Source organism: Lissotriton vulgaris, chromosome 10 (genome assembly GCF_964263255.1).
Source record: "Lissotriton vulgaris chromosome 10, aLisVul1.2, whole genome shotgun sequence".
NCBI lineage: Eukaryota > Metazoa > Chordata > Amphibia > Caudata > Salamandridae > Lissotriton > Lissotriton vulgaris.
The window spans coordinates 316151009-316165055 of NC_141698.1; the positions used below are offsets into that span (position 1 = coordinate 316151009).

Sequence of the window (14047 nt, forward strand, 5' to 3'; positions counted from 1 at the left end):
TGACAATGTTCCCTCGTCGGCTGACTTCGACGGACGGGATGAAGACCTCTCAACATGTTGCCCTTATTCTTTTTGAGGGATTTACCGGGGTAGGATGATTTTGACTGAGACAAGATTTATGGCTCCCTGACTGTTCTCGGGACCGTCCTCTTGACTGGGATCGGGACTATACCAGTGTTGCATGTCAAACTGCAAGGAGCTTGAGGGATCGCTCCCTCAAGGCCTCAGGGTGCATAGCTCGACCATCGACACAGGTCTTTGAATCAGAGTCATGCTCAGTGCACCAGAGACAGAAGAGATGTGAATCTGTCCCCAACATCTGCCAGTGACATGCACCGCAACGCTTAAATCAAGCCTTCCTTGTGCACATCCATGCCACACCAGAAGACAAGTCTCAAAAGAGACAATCAAAAAGTGACGAGGGGTAACTCTCTGAATCTGCGCTGACTGGCACGGAAAGAAAAGAACTGATGCCAATGCGCTGGGGTTGCACCTATATAGGCACTGCGTACCACTTCTACTGCGGATGATGACACCAGGCAGAGCAGAACAACGCCACCTACAGGTGCACAGGGGTACTGCTCACAAAAAATATCCAGATCCAGTCTGACGCCTGGGGATAATTCTAAGGTAAGGAATCTCTGGCACGACTTCTCTTTCAGATTTGTGCTTCTGAAGAATATTTCTATATAAAGATTGCTCACTACTTGAACCAGTACTCAAGCAATTCTTACAATGAAGTGGATCGGAGGAATTGAGCAAACTAACATCCCTTGAAACACAGATGTGTCAAACAGGAGGGAGGACAATGACAGACATTGAAGTTCTGAATACCAGTTTTACACAACCAAGATAATCTGTGTTTGGTCCTTATACAGATTCCTCAGAAACCCAGGAATCAGAGGAATGGATGGGAATGTGTGATGAAGTCCCACTTCAGGCAGAATGTGCCTCCTATACCTCACTGCAGTGGATATTGGAGGGCGCAGATCAGCGAGCAGCGGTAGTTTTTATGAGTGAAAAGGATCTTCACTGCAGGAGTACCCGAGAGGGCGAACATTAACCGGACCATCTCTGGATGAAAATTCCACTCATGATTGGCAAGATGATACCAACTTAAGTAGTCCACCTGCACATACAGAAAGCCAACCAGGTGACTAACCATCAGCCAAACATTGTGAGTCTGGTTTTCAGGCAATAGCAAAACTGCCTCCAAGCACAGGAAATGCAAGACCATGACACCCTGCTTGTTGATGTCATGTTGTTGATACTTAAACCAACCAGCTTCAAACGGAGGGAAAGAATGCCTTCAGCACCAGTCAGATCACCCAAAGTTCAAGCAAGTTTAAGTGAAGATTCTGCTCCGCAATCGACTGCAGACATCTAAAATCAAGGGCACTGAGCTGGGCACTCCAACCAACGAAGGAAGCACCTGTCACCATTGTAGCCACTACTGGCTTCTTGAAAGTCAGGTGGCCCGGTATCCGCCACCACCTCAGGGTCTGAGCTGCCTTTAAGGAGATCTGAATGGGTTCAATCAACAGTTTCTTCTGTCGAGCACAATGAACCTGGGGGAAATTACTGAAGAGCTTGAGGAGCAAGCAGGATACAGGAGCCAAAGAATCGCTAAAGTCACTGTACTGTCAGGGCCAAAGATGAACCCCTCTCAACAAAATTGGGATAATATTCTGCAAATCCTGGACTCTCTAAGGAAGACTTTGAAGGTGACCATGTCCAGTTCTGTCCTGTCCTGAAGATCAATGCTTAATTTGAGCCTATGGGTCTTATGACGGTCTGCCACATGGTAGCTGTGTTTGTCTAATTTACAGATGAGCTGTGAAACAGTTGTGTATTAATTCAATATACATTAAAATCCTTAATACCTACCGCCCAAGCCATTCCTATAGCTTTAGGGGCCTGGAACAGACTCAATTGTCACACTTGTAGCAGTCTGATAGTTAGTAGTTGTGTTGGTGCTAGCATTGGCAGCTCTGGCAGGGGCAGTGAGTGGTGAAAGCTTTAGTGGCCTCCTGACAAGGGCCCTGGCACTTATATATATTTTTTACAAACTAAGCACTGATGAAGATGAGATACTGCAGGGGCTGGAGTAGCGATAGGATAGTTGATGGATAAATACAAAAAGAAGACAAGGGACATTGCACTCTGTGGAGACACCACCTTCAGCCATCAGTCATTTAAGTGCAGGAAATTCAGAATATATGTATCCCAGACCAGTTAAGATGTGCTTTGATCATCAATATCACCTTTGTGAAAACATGAGGTGCCAACATAGGTGTAAATGCTGTGACTGCAAACTAGTGTGTGGAGTCTATTGCAAATCACAGAAACTATCAATGCAACTACAGGAACGGTATATGAAAATGTACGCCCTGCAGGTCGAGCAAAACCATTCAGTCTCTGAACTCAAGGGGCAAGAGCACTTGCTCAAGGGCAACTTCTGAAATTTCACCATGCAAAGAAAGAGAAATTTAACACATAAAGGTCTAGAATGGGACAAAGACCCCACCTCTGTCGTTCTTGGAAGCTGAGGAGTAACAGGAGTAATACACCTGTCAAATTTCATCTCACAGCATGAGCTCTATCGCTCCGTTGTTCAGAAGGGCAAAAAACACCTGCTGGGGAGTATGGCATGGTCTGCCAGAGATGCAAGGAGGGCAAAGGGGATTATGGGAGGTGACTCCAAAAAAGGGAGACAATATCCACACTTGATGATAAGAAGGACTTATAGTCTGAATTGATGGGCTGCAAGAATAACAAAAAAGAAGACACCCACTATCACACAGGAAGCATATGCTCCCTCTAAGGATAACTACAGAGGGTTGGTGAGAAGAGCTGGAAGATAGATGCAATGGATTGCTGCTGGACTCTTTGGTGCCCCTGGGGACAGCCACATCCTATGCGACTGGCAAAAAACGGATTTAGTTGATGGATAGGCTTGGAGGGCAGAGACCATACGGTGGGCCCTGGGAATCCCCTCTAAACTTCCTGCCCTGTTCGTGGAATTTGTGGGCTGGGGACACAAAACCAACAGAATGAGCTGTGGCATGGCGCTATTTGAATGTCTACAGGGCTGACTTTGCTTTCTCACCAAACAAGTAGGAGCCACTGAAGGCCTTATTTCTTCGTTTTGCGGGGCAGTCCCCGGAAACACACCTTCTTGGCAGCTTCTTGCCCATCAAGCACCACATGAGCAAAGTGGCCACATATATGGCCCAGTAGTTTGGCTACTCACAATTAGGGCAAGTACCAAATGGCATGAGAGCAGCAGATATGCATGTGGCTCTGGAAGAATGAAGAGCCAAACTTTCAGAGGAAATTATTTTCATGCCCGTTGTCTCTATCCATTTTTTCACCCTGTTTGGAGAAGTAAAGGGAAACAAGCTAGAATTAAAATTAATTTTCATACAAGAGGAAATTGCATCACCAGCCTATCAGGTGAGGGATGAACGACAAAAAACTTAAGGTTACAATGGGCCAGAGCAGAAGCCAGCTTGTGTTTATTCAGCTAAAATGGGACCCACGAGTACTTTGTTGCGGCAGGAATGGTTCAGAGTAAGAGGGGTGCATACTGGAGAATCTCTGTAAGAATGTTAGCCTTGTTCTTCTCAAGAGGAATTCCAAGACCTTAGCAGTTTTGTGCAGGTCTGCAGTAAGGGAGGCATTTTCCTTTATGGAAGGGCCAGTAGGACAGTCCATGTCAACTTCTGGAGAAGTGTCTAGTCCACTGGCATTTTCTATGGTCACATAATTTTCCCCATTAGTATCAACAGATAGATTTTTTTTGTTTCAATACTATCATCCTCATTACGGTAGACATTAATCGGCATCTGAATAAAGCAAGCGTCTGACCCAAAATACACATTCGAGAGTGCAAAGCACAGAGTTCGAACTGAAGCTTGTAAAGAGGTTCACCAATGAAGCAAACATTAACCTTATATTTAGTCTTGACCAAAATGGCTTTTATTAGTATTTTTGATGGCTCCAAGGAAGTTGGCACTGGCCCCTCTATCGCCACGAGAATGATGCTAGAGGCAGAGAGGAGTTGTCCAGTCCCAGAAAAGTTGATACTAGCAGAGGCCCAGTGTAAAGTATCACCATGATGGCTAAAGGTGCACGAAAGAAAGCCAATGCAGCAGTGTACTTATGTGAAGACTAAACGGCGATGCTGGAGTCAAGATGACACAAGCAGCTATGACATTGGCAATCAAAAAATCAATAAATGCAAGAAGGACGCCAGGAAACAAGGCTTTTCAGTACATGCACCCAGAATATGGAACTACAACCCTCAACATGACATCCTTCATTGATTCTGAATGTCAGAAGGGAACAGCCTTTTAAAAGGCCACCCCGTCAGTCACTGATGAGGACCTGGCCGCTTGTCCATAAGCTGCCAGCTTTGACCATAAGCCCTACAACAAAGACATTGTTGTCTTCACCAAATGTGCATGATTCTGAGTGACTGCCACATACAAGAACGTGAAGTACTCCCTAGTTCATTCTCCATAGTTAGCTGCATGCTTATAAATGCCAACCAATACAGACATTAGATTTAGGGCCTGATTTGGATCTCGACGGATGGAATACAAAGTCACAAACGTGAAGGATATCCCGTCCTCCGTATCATGATCTCGATATGATAGAATGGGATCGTAATATGGCGGACGGGAGATCCATCATGTTTCTGACGGAGTATTCCCTCCACCAAGATCTAAATCAGGCTCTTAATTATCTTTAGCCATCAAAGTATCAACACATTTTTCACAACCGAAACAATTGTTTAAAGCAATCAGTATGTTAATCCCAGAAGGGCAAAAAATAATATCAGCATTGTTATTATGAGTATAATACAATCTTAATTATCATCATAATAATAATAATGTTTTACATAGTGCTTAATATGGCACATCTGACAATTCTATGCACTGCAAAAAGGCAAGTCGAAACATTACATAATTAACTGAATTCAGAAGTTTGGACAATAAGCCATCCATATTGAGATCAAATCACTGCATGTTTCTGTGGATAGCATTCAACTCACTGAGTCATCTTGCCATCGAAAGGTTAAGGGCCTTGTTTAGAGTTTTGGTATATGGAAATCTACATCACAAACATGGTGGTGTCGCGGTCGTCTTATTGCACACGTACTATAGGCTATGGCAGGATTAAAATGGATGCCGTAAGCCAAACTGTAGAAAAGGCCACAAGTCTGTTCTTACAGGATTTCAAACTGATGTGAAGGATACAAATAGATCTCTGGATAAGGTGCACTACTTGACTGATTAAGATTACTGATTCATTGTGTGACACTTCACATGGCAAGAGCAGAAATCCCGCTCTTCCATGGCATCTCTGGTTCCCCTTTCACACTAGTTACCTTCTTATTCCAAAATAAAAAAATAGAACTTACAAATGCATAGTTGTGATATATTGTGTACACTATAATCAAATCAATGATAGCTTTAAATCAGCCTGGGTGGACAAGGGGGATTCTCACACTTCGAATATGATATCCTTGTTTAGGAGGAAATAAAAGTAAAATAGCACTGGATCAGACATTGCAATCTTGTAGCCAATGTAGGGTCCACATGTTAAAAGTTGGCACTTTAAATTAGAAGAGTGAATGCGTTTTAGTCACCTACTGCTTCTCTTTATTCTTTGGCTCATTTTTATTTTTCATTGACTAGATTACTTAGTCAGGAGCTTCACTTGAGCTGGGAACTGTAAGTTTCTTTACACGTATATTTCCAAATTCTTACTTTTGAGGAAGTATCTTGCTCTTATCTAAGGAGTTTGCCTCCTTTTCTGATTGATTTTGTGTGCGTCCTTTTATGATTTTATGATGAAATCAAATAAAGGTATATTGACGACTTGACTAGATTTTCCAGTTTATTACCTCAGTAGCCTGACATCCCCTTATTGTATTAACTATCACATCAAACACCTTTCTTTAATCACTTGAAGAGTGTGTTGTCTACACTGACCTGCTGTTAATGCTTGGAGGACTTGCTTCCAAAATCTCTAGGTCACAATTATTGGAAGAGAGTGCAACACTATTAGTTTTCATCTAGGCATGCTATAAACAAAATTTAGGTAAGTGTAGAAAAAAGCTTTACCATTGACAGTCAAAATGGCTTCTGTCTGCTGTTCTTCACAGACGCAAGAGTAACTTCCGGAGTCGTGAAGATCTAAGCCATAGATGGTCAGTTCAGTAATGGTGCCCTCCTGTCTCATTTTGAATTTGCCACTCGGCTTCAGAGACATTTGCCCCTTTTTCCAAAGTACCAGAGGTGCTGGCTTGGTCAGCTCACACTGAAGAGTGGTCGCTTCTCCCTCGGTGGCTTCTATGTTTGTCAGCTCTGTTTTAAAACGAATAGGTAACGCTGTGGAACGCAAGCAGAGAGTTAACCCAGCTTGTTCCACAAGAGCTTGTGCAAGAGAGCCACACCTGGTGGGGACAAGTTTTCTTTGCAAGTAATATTTCACAGATGGAACATAACATTTACAGGCATGCACACGTCAGCGTAGTGGTGCAGTCAGACAAACATCAATGGCAGCTTGGAATAACAGAAGACACACAAATACATAAAAAAGAATCACATTTAAAAAGACTGAGCACCTTGTAAGAAGATTTCAAGTAAATGCCCATATTAGTCAAGAAAAGCTTTGCTACAAAGAGACTGAAAACACCTGACCCAAGAAAGGAAAGTTCTGTGAAGATGATGGTGATATAGATGGTGACATAGCAAGAAGTGAGCTCAACACTCACAAAGTGATAGCTGGAGTTGGGGTAAGGATTCTACAGTACACATTTACCATTCACTGTCAAAGTGGCTGTGGTCAGCTGGTCTCCACAAGCACAGGTGTACTCTCCTGTGTCTTCAATTTGCAGGTCTTGAATTATAAGCTCAGCTGTCGGACCGTCCTGCCTCATGGTGTACTTATCACCGCCTCTAAGCATTCTCTTTCCCTTCTTCCATTCCACTGCGGCTGTAGGCTTGGTCAGTAGGCAGTGAAGGATCGCCTTTTCACCTTCTGTGACCTCCTCATTCTTCAGCTCTTCCTGGAATCGCACAGGAAGTTCTGACGGGTGCAAAAGAAAGTGAAAAAGGCTTGGAATAACAGAAGACACACAAATACATAAAAAAGAATCACATTTAAAAAGACTGAGCACCTTGTAAGAAGATTTCAAGTAAATGCCCATATTAGTCAAGAAAAGCTTTGCTACAAAGAGACTGAAAACACCTGACCCAAGAAAGGAAAGTTCTGTGAAGATGATGGTGATATAGATGGTGACATAGCAAGAAGTGAGCTCAACACTCACAAAGTGATAGCTGGAGTTGGGGTAAGGATTCTACAGTATACATTTACCATTCACTGTCAAAGTGGCTGTAGTCAGCTGGTCTCCACAAGCACAGGTGTACTCTCCCGCGTCTTCAATTTGCAGGTCTTGAATTATAAGCTCAGCTGTAGGACCGTCCTGCCTCATGGTGTACTTATCACCACCTCTAAGCATTCTCTTTCCCTTCTTCCATTCCACTGCGGCTGTAGGCTTGGTCAGTAGGCAGTGAAGGATCGCCTTTTCACCTTCTGTGACCTCCTCATTCTTCAGCTCTTCCTGGAATCGCACAGGAAGTTCTGACGGGTGCAAAAGAACGTGAAAAAGGAGTATAAATCTACAGACTCAAAAGCACAGGTGTGTCCTCCTCTGTAGGGTATCAGAGTGTGGCAACGTAGCCAACACGATAGGCACTACATTAACCATGTTATTGTCTTCAAACGCAAGATGGAGTACAAAGCACCTATAATTAAGCTGTGGAGTAGAAAAGGCTCAATATGAAATAACTGATGAGCCTATTGCGCATGAGAGGCACAAAAGATTGCAAGATAAGGACATCTGCAACTGACATCAAGAAATGCCCTTTTTTCAAGAAAACATTTTTTCCCAAGAAAGCAGAGCATAAGAATGCAAGAAAACTAAGACCACTGCAAAAGATGTTGACAAAGAAAAGAAAGATGTGGACATGAAGAAATGAAAGTAAGGTATGTGAACATGGTGCTCACAAGATTACAATATGTGTTGATGCAAGGCATTATATGGAAGTCATTTACCGTTGACTGTCAGGGTGGCTGTAGTCTTCTGGTCTCTGTATGTGCAGGTGTAGTCGCCTGAATCCTCCACAGTGAGTTCATTGATCGTAAGCTCAGCGATGCCACTGTCCTGCCTCATGGAGTATTTGTCACTTGCCCTAAGCGTTCTGGGTCCCTTCTTCCATTCAACTGGGGTGACAGCCTTGGTCAGTTCGCAGTGAAGAGTGACTGCCCCTCCTTCAGTGACTTCCTTACTCATCAGCTCTTGCTTGAAAATTACAGGCAGCTCTAAAAGACACAAAGGACCACACAATGCACAAACTCAGAAAAACAGAAGTAGCCTCTGTTGCCGATAACTAAAGGGTGATATCCTCTTAGTCACACATTATCAAATCGCACTGAGTGGTCTATTTTCTTCAAACTTGCAAAGAGATGGTGCTATTTTGGGAGAATAAATAGCTTTGTGAAGTCTTAGAAAACTATTAAGAAATACTGAGCAGAGTGAAACAGCTTATTTTGACTACAGGCTTGTCTGTGGATATAACCATCTATGTGTGCATAGAAAATCCCATGATCGTCTACCTATAGGATAGCATCTGATACAGGACCAAATGGCACAGAATTAACACTACTGAGTGTAAATTTAGATCCTCAGGCACCATGATTGCATGTATGCTCAGCAATCTAATCGCAAGATGGCTCAGAACAACAGCCCATGGTAAGAAAACCATACGAGAAAAAAATGCCCGAGCTCAATACTCTAGCAATTGTAATAGGATTTGGTGTATGGATTTATATGGAAGACATATACCATTAACAGTCAGTGCAGCTGTAGTTTGCTGGTCCCCACAAAAGCAGCTGTAGTCTCCTGCATCTTCAGCGCAAAGGTCATGGATTAGGAGCACAGTAGCAGGGCCATCCTGTTGCATGCCGTATTTATCACTAGCTCGAAGTGTCTGCAGACCCTTTTTCCATTCTACAGTGGCAAACGACTTGGTCAGTAGGCACTGAAGAGTGACTGTTTCACCTTCTGTGGCCTCCTGGCTCATCAGCTCTTCCTTGAAGCGTGGAGGAAGCTCTGACACAAGACAAGGAAAGGAGAAGAGTTGAAATACACACTTAGATGAACTGCTATGTTCTCTTTTATCAATGAAGTGCGTGATACCATTATGATATCACAGTTACACACACACACGCACACACACACGCACACACTCTCTTTCCCTAACATCTCTAATGTAGGCCAAGCAGCAAACCAAGAGAAAGCTGATTTGTTTTAAATATCCATCTACATTGGGAAAAAGGCAATTGGTGCCCCTTAAAACAAGTTGCAATATTGGGTGTATTTTTATGTAGTCAAGTTAAGTATATATGTATTTATAGGAAGGTTCAGGCAGTGACGTCTACAATGGCCAGCCGTGCCTCCAGCACAGAGTTTGGATCTCCCTCAAAAGAATCGTCATCTGATTACGCTCGAACACAGAAAACAGCTTTTGTATTAAGCAACATGCCATTTCTAACAAGAAGACTGAAAACATAATGCAACAAAGTTATGCTTCGAAAACAAAATGGCGACAAAGAAGAGCAAGTCCAGGAAGAGCAAGAGATGTGAGCTGGCAGTCACAAGGATAATGTGTTGAGGTACAGAGAGGATGGCATCGAAAAACATTACCATTGACTTTCAGGGCAGCTGTGGTCTGCTGGTCTCCACATGTGCAGGTGTAGTATCCGGCATCCTCCACCTTCATGTCTTGTATTATGAGCTCAGCAGTAGGACCGTACCGCCTCATGGTGTATTTATCATCCGCCCTGAGCATCCTCTGTCCCTTCTTCCATTCCACTGCGGCTGAGGACTTGGTCAGTGCACAGCGAAGAGTGACCATTCCTCCTTCAGTCACTACCACATCCTTCAATTCTTCCTCGAAGAGTCCAGGAAGTTCTGGCGGATGTAAAAGAAAGAAAAGACATTGGCTTGAGAACAGAGACAGGAATGATCTGGAAGTAGAGTGAAGACCAAGAAAAGACAGCCCAAAATAGAAAAACATAGATGACCTCCACGCTCAAAAGATTGAAACAAGAGTGGGTGTGAGATACTTACCGTGGACTTTCAAGGTAGCTGTCGTCTGCTGGTCACCACATGTACAGGTGTAATCGGTGGCATCCTGGAGATCAACGTCACAGATTATAAGCTCTGCTATAGGGCCTTCCTGCCTCATGTGGTATTTGTCGCTTGGTCTGAGCGCCTTTAGTCCTTTCTTCCACTCCACCAGGGTGGCTGCCTTGCTCAGTTCACAGTGGAGAGTGACCGTTTCCCCTTCTGTGACTTCTTTATTTGTCAGTTCTTCTTTGAAACGTGCAGGAAGCTCTGACAGACGCAAAAGGAAAATGGGGCAGTGAAAACACAGGAGCCTGCAGCCGATTAGCAAGCAATGCAGTATTTTTTGGGAGCAAAGCAGGCGATTGGTATGGACGATGCATGCAGGTGTGTGCACTTGATCATGAAAAATGTTTTAAATGATGTGACTTCAAGGTTCCACTGAATTTAAAAGTGTGAGGAAAGACTGGGCAAAGATGATTTTCATTGAAACCCTGCGGGACACAAAGTTAAGAGTGCATACAATTGCTTTTGAGGGCAAGTTGTCTCTATGAATTGATTCAATACACTAAAAGTTCATGTTGCACATTCCTCATACTGTCAGGTTCATGGTATGGTTAACTTGCCCCAGCATATAATTCCCATTTTTGTATCTTTTGCTTTGGTGTACTACAGCTGTGTAGGACAGCTCAACATTTCATACTAGCAACACTTCATTGGAAAGTACGTGCAGAAGCATCTCTGCGGTATGATACTAAGCATGGGCGAATTTTGCCAATTCGCAATCCGTGAATTTGCGGATTTGCGAATTCGCAATCCGCAAAATTCGCGAATTTGCGGATTTTTTTATTTTTGCGAGTTTGCGGGTGTTCGCGGAGCACTTTGCGTGTTCTCGAGGCACTTTGCGTTTTCGCAGGTTTTTTTTTTACTGGTTAATCACTGCCACCCACTTGTTTTTTATGCCCATCTGCCCTCTGTACCACTCGTTTCTGTGCCCTTCTGCCCTCTGCCCCACTCTTTTTTTGTCCCCTTCTGCCCTCTGTCCCACTTTTGTGCCCTTCTGCCCTCAGCCCCACTTAGAATGGTGCCGGCAAGCTGCCAGCGCCATTCTAAAATAGCTGCAAATAGCTTCAACAGGAAGCACTAATAGATAAAGTAAAGCAGGTGCTGGAGTTGAAGGCCAAATTAAGTTACACAATCAATAATCACCCCAAGTTTGGGGTGATTAATGATTGTGTAACTGAATTTGAGCAGCACCTCTTTTACTTTATCTATTAGAGCTTCCTGTTGAAGCTGACTTTTGTAACTATTTTAGAATGGCTCTGGCAGCTTGCCGGCGCCATTCTAAAAGAGTTACAAAAGTCAGCTTGAACTTTTGATCCAATCTGTTCCGCTCGCGGATTTTGCAGGAAATTCGCTAATCTCGCGGATTGCGAATTTACAGAAAATCCTCAAAATCCGCGAGCGGAACGGATTTTCCGCCCATGCTTATATGATACCACAAAGCAGTGATCTGTGTTACAACCTGGCTGTAGCTACTGCCCATTAAAGAAAGTTGAGTTGTCCCTGGTGGAGAGCTCTGCTGATGGTAAAAAGCTTTGGCTGAGCACTCCCTTGGATCTGCCTCCTCGTATGACCCTCATTTTAATGACAGAAACCCCCACATGAGGCCTTCCTCCTTCCAACTGGGTGCTTGTTGCCTTTTGTAAATGGGGAATGTGATAATATCATCCAGGTAAATGTAAATTGACACTTGTATAGCGCACTACTCACCCGCAAGGGTCTCAAGGCGCTTGTACGAATACCACTGTGGAACCAATCCTGGCTTTCCCTGTGAAGCGTCCACTCCTGGGCACCCCCAAGGTGGAGGCCAGGCATCCTTAGCGTTGTGGAGATTAAGCAAGCTATTGCCCAGAGTTGCAGAGTGGGACTCCATGGTTGGAATAAGCACCAAGGCGAGAATTATCAGGTCCGTGGAATTTTTGAGCCCAAGACCCGCCGAGGCGGGGAATTGAACCCTGGTCCCGGGCTAGACCTCTGCATCAGGGTCTGCCGCTCTAATCATTGAGCCACACTTCTCCAGGATGAATCCTTAACTACTTCTAGTCCAAAGTGTTACCTGGACACAATTCTTCAAGTCACGCTACTGGTATATTTAGGGGCTGGATCCCAGGGAACACTACCCTCCACAGGGAAGGGACCAAGAGAGCTCCATTCTTTACAGGAAGAAAAAACATGATATTCAACATTGTGTTCTGCTCTTGGGTAGTATACAGTCAAATTATTCCTTTAGGAATCAGGAAACAAGTCAGCAGGAATGTATATATACAGACCTCTCCTCCTAGCATGTATCACTCTCATGGGTAGGCTGTAAATGAGCTCTAACGATAGACAACGTCCATCTTGCTCACTGAGATTTGGGGGGCCTGCGAGCATGGCATTTCCTAACAAACACAGGGACGTGCTCAAATCAAAAAACATGAAGGGATATGCAAAAGGTGGAGGTTTTATTGGGTATTGGTGGGGACAAGGGTTTGAGTCAATCAACAGGTAAGCAGCAATGCTTTACCCACCACTTTGGTCAAACAGATTAGACCACGTGTTGGACAAGAAAAGCAAATCACTTGGTGTGTCACTACTTATAAGCACACTTACCAATCAATTAGGAGAGGAGTTATTGCCCACGTTTTGATTGGAAATTGCTGTCACTCATATCACAAACTGAACTATATCTCAGGAATAAGTAAAGGGCATTGCCCATGTCAATTTTACTCATATCATCAGAAGTCCATGTTGGCCCAGATGGAAATAAAACTCCCATCCAGATTTTTGCAGTAAATTCTCAAAACAGTGAGCTCTTAATTGACAAGAAAGGAGAATTTAGGCTCCAACAAGCTAAAGAATGAACAGACGCCTTCTGATGCCACAACCAAGAAAAGTGAAATTAATAGATCAGAATTCCTGAAACGATACTGTATACAATAACTAATCACCATTATGAAAATATGAAAAAAAGATTTGCCTTTAAGAAAGAAATACATCTAGACAAAGTGTGATGTAGTGAGTGATATGGAGGCTATTGTCTACATAGTCAAACACAGGCCGTGGTAGAAATATTATACTTAAAAATTTACCATTGATGGTTAACTTTGCTGTGGTTTGTTGCTCTCCACACATGCAAGTATAATCTCCAGAATCCTTCATGTCTACGTCGTTAATATTTAATTCTGCTACAATGCCATCCTGGTTCATGCTGTATTTGTTGCTCGGTTTCAACTCCCTGTGTCCTTTTTTCCACACAACTGAGGCAATCTTGGTTAGCTCACAGTGGAGAGTGGCAATTTCTCCTTCGCAGGTCTCAATATCCTTTATTTCTTCTTTGAAAAGTGCAGGCAAAGCTGAGGAAGGTGAGCATGAACAAAAATGAGTTAGATTTCCCAGCTGCAATGTTCTCCAGTTGGGCGTGATCTGAGATTATACTCTTCAAATGAAGTTTACTATAATCACCAACCTTGAAACTATCAAACTATGACCTAAAAGTGAAAAAACACCCCATATTGGACTTAGGTTTTGTATCTATTACTGAAATTCAAATGAAGTCTGAGTGCCAAGCTGGATTTTCCAATCCTGGTTATTACTTACACTATCCATTGAAATCCAGTAGTTTACTCCAACAGGTTCAAGAGGCTTGAACCAAGATTAAAAATCACAGAATGCAATAGGGTATTCAATGAAATTTCATGACTGGAAATTTAGGGCCTGATGAAAAGTTTTGGGATGAATACTTCATCACAAATGCGATGGATACCCTGCTTTCTTAATTACAAATGAATTAGTATATAA

General features: G+C 43.3%; 1 protein-coding gene across 1 annotated transcript in view; it reads right to left on the reverse strand.

Annotated features, from left to right (window-relative positions):
- The window catches only part of OBSCN (obscurin, cytoskeletal calmodulin and titin-interacting RhoGEF), a 1012031-nt gene that overhangs the window by 532485 nt on the left and 465499 nt on the right, over positions 1–14047 (reverse strand). The window contains exons 45-51 of the mRNA XM_086941076.1: positions 13339–13602; positions 10208–10474; positions 9782–10048; positions 8921–9187; positions 8131–8397; positions 7390–7656; positions 6135–6401 (exon numbers count right to left, since the gene is read on the reverse strand). Coding sequence (XP_086797202.1) covers positions 6135–6401; positions 7390–7656; positions 8131–8397; positions 8921–9187; positions 9782–10048; positions 10208–10474; positions 13339–13602 — 1866 coding nt within the window. The remainder of the gene's footprint in view (positions 1–6134; positions 6402–7389; positions 7657–8130; positions 8398–8920; positions 9188–9781; positions 10049–10207; positions 10475–13338; positions 13603–14047) is intronic.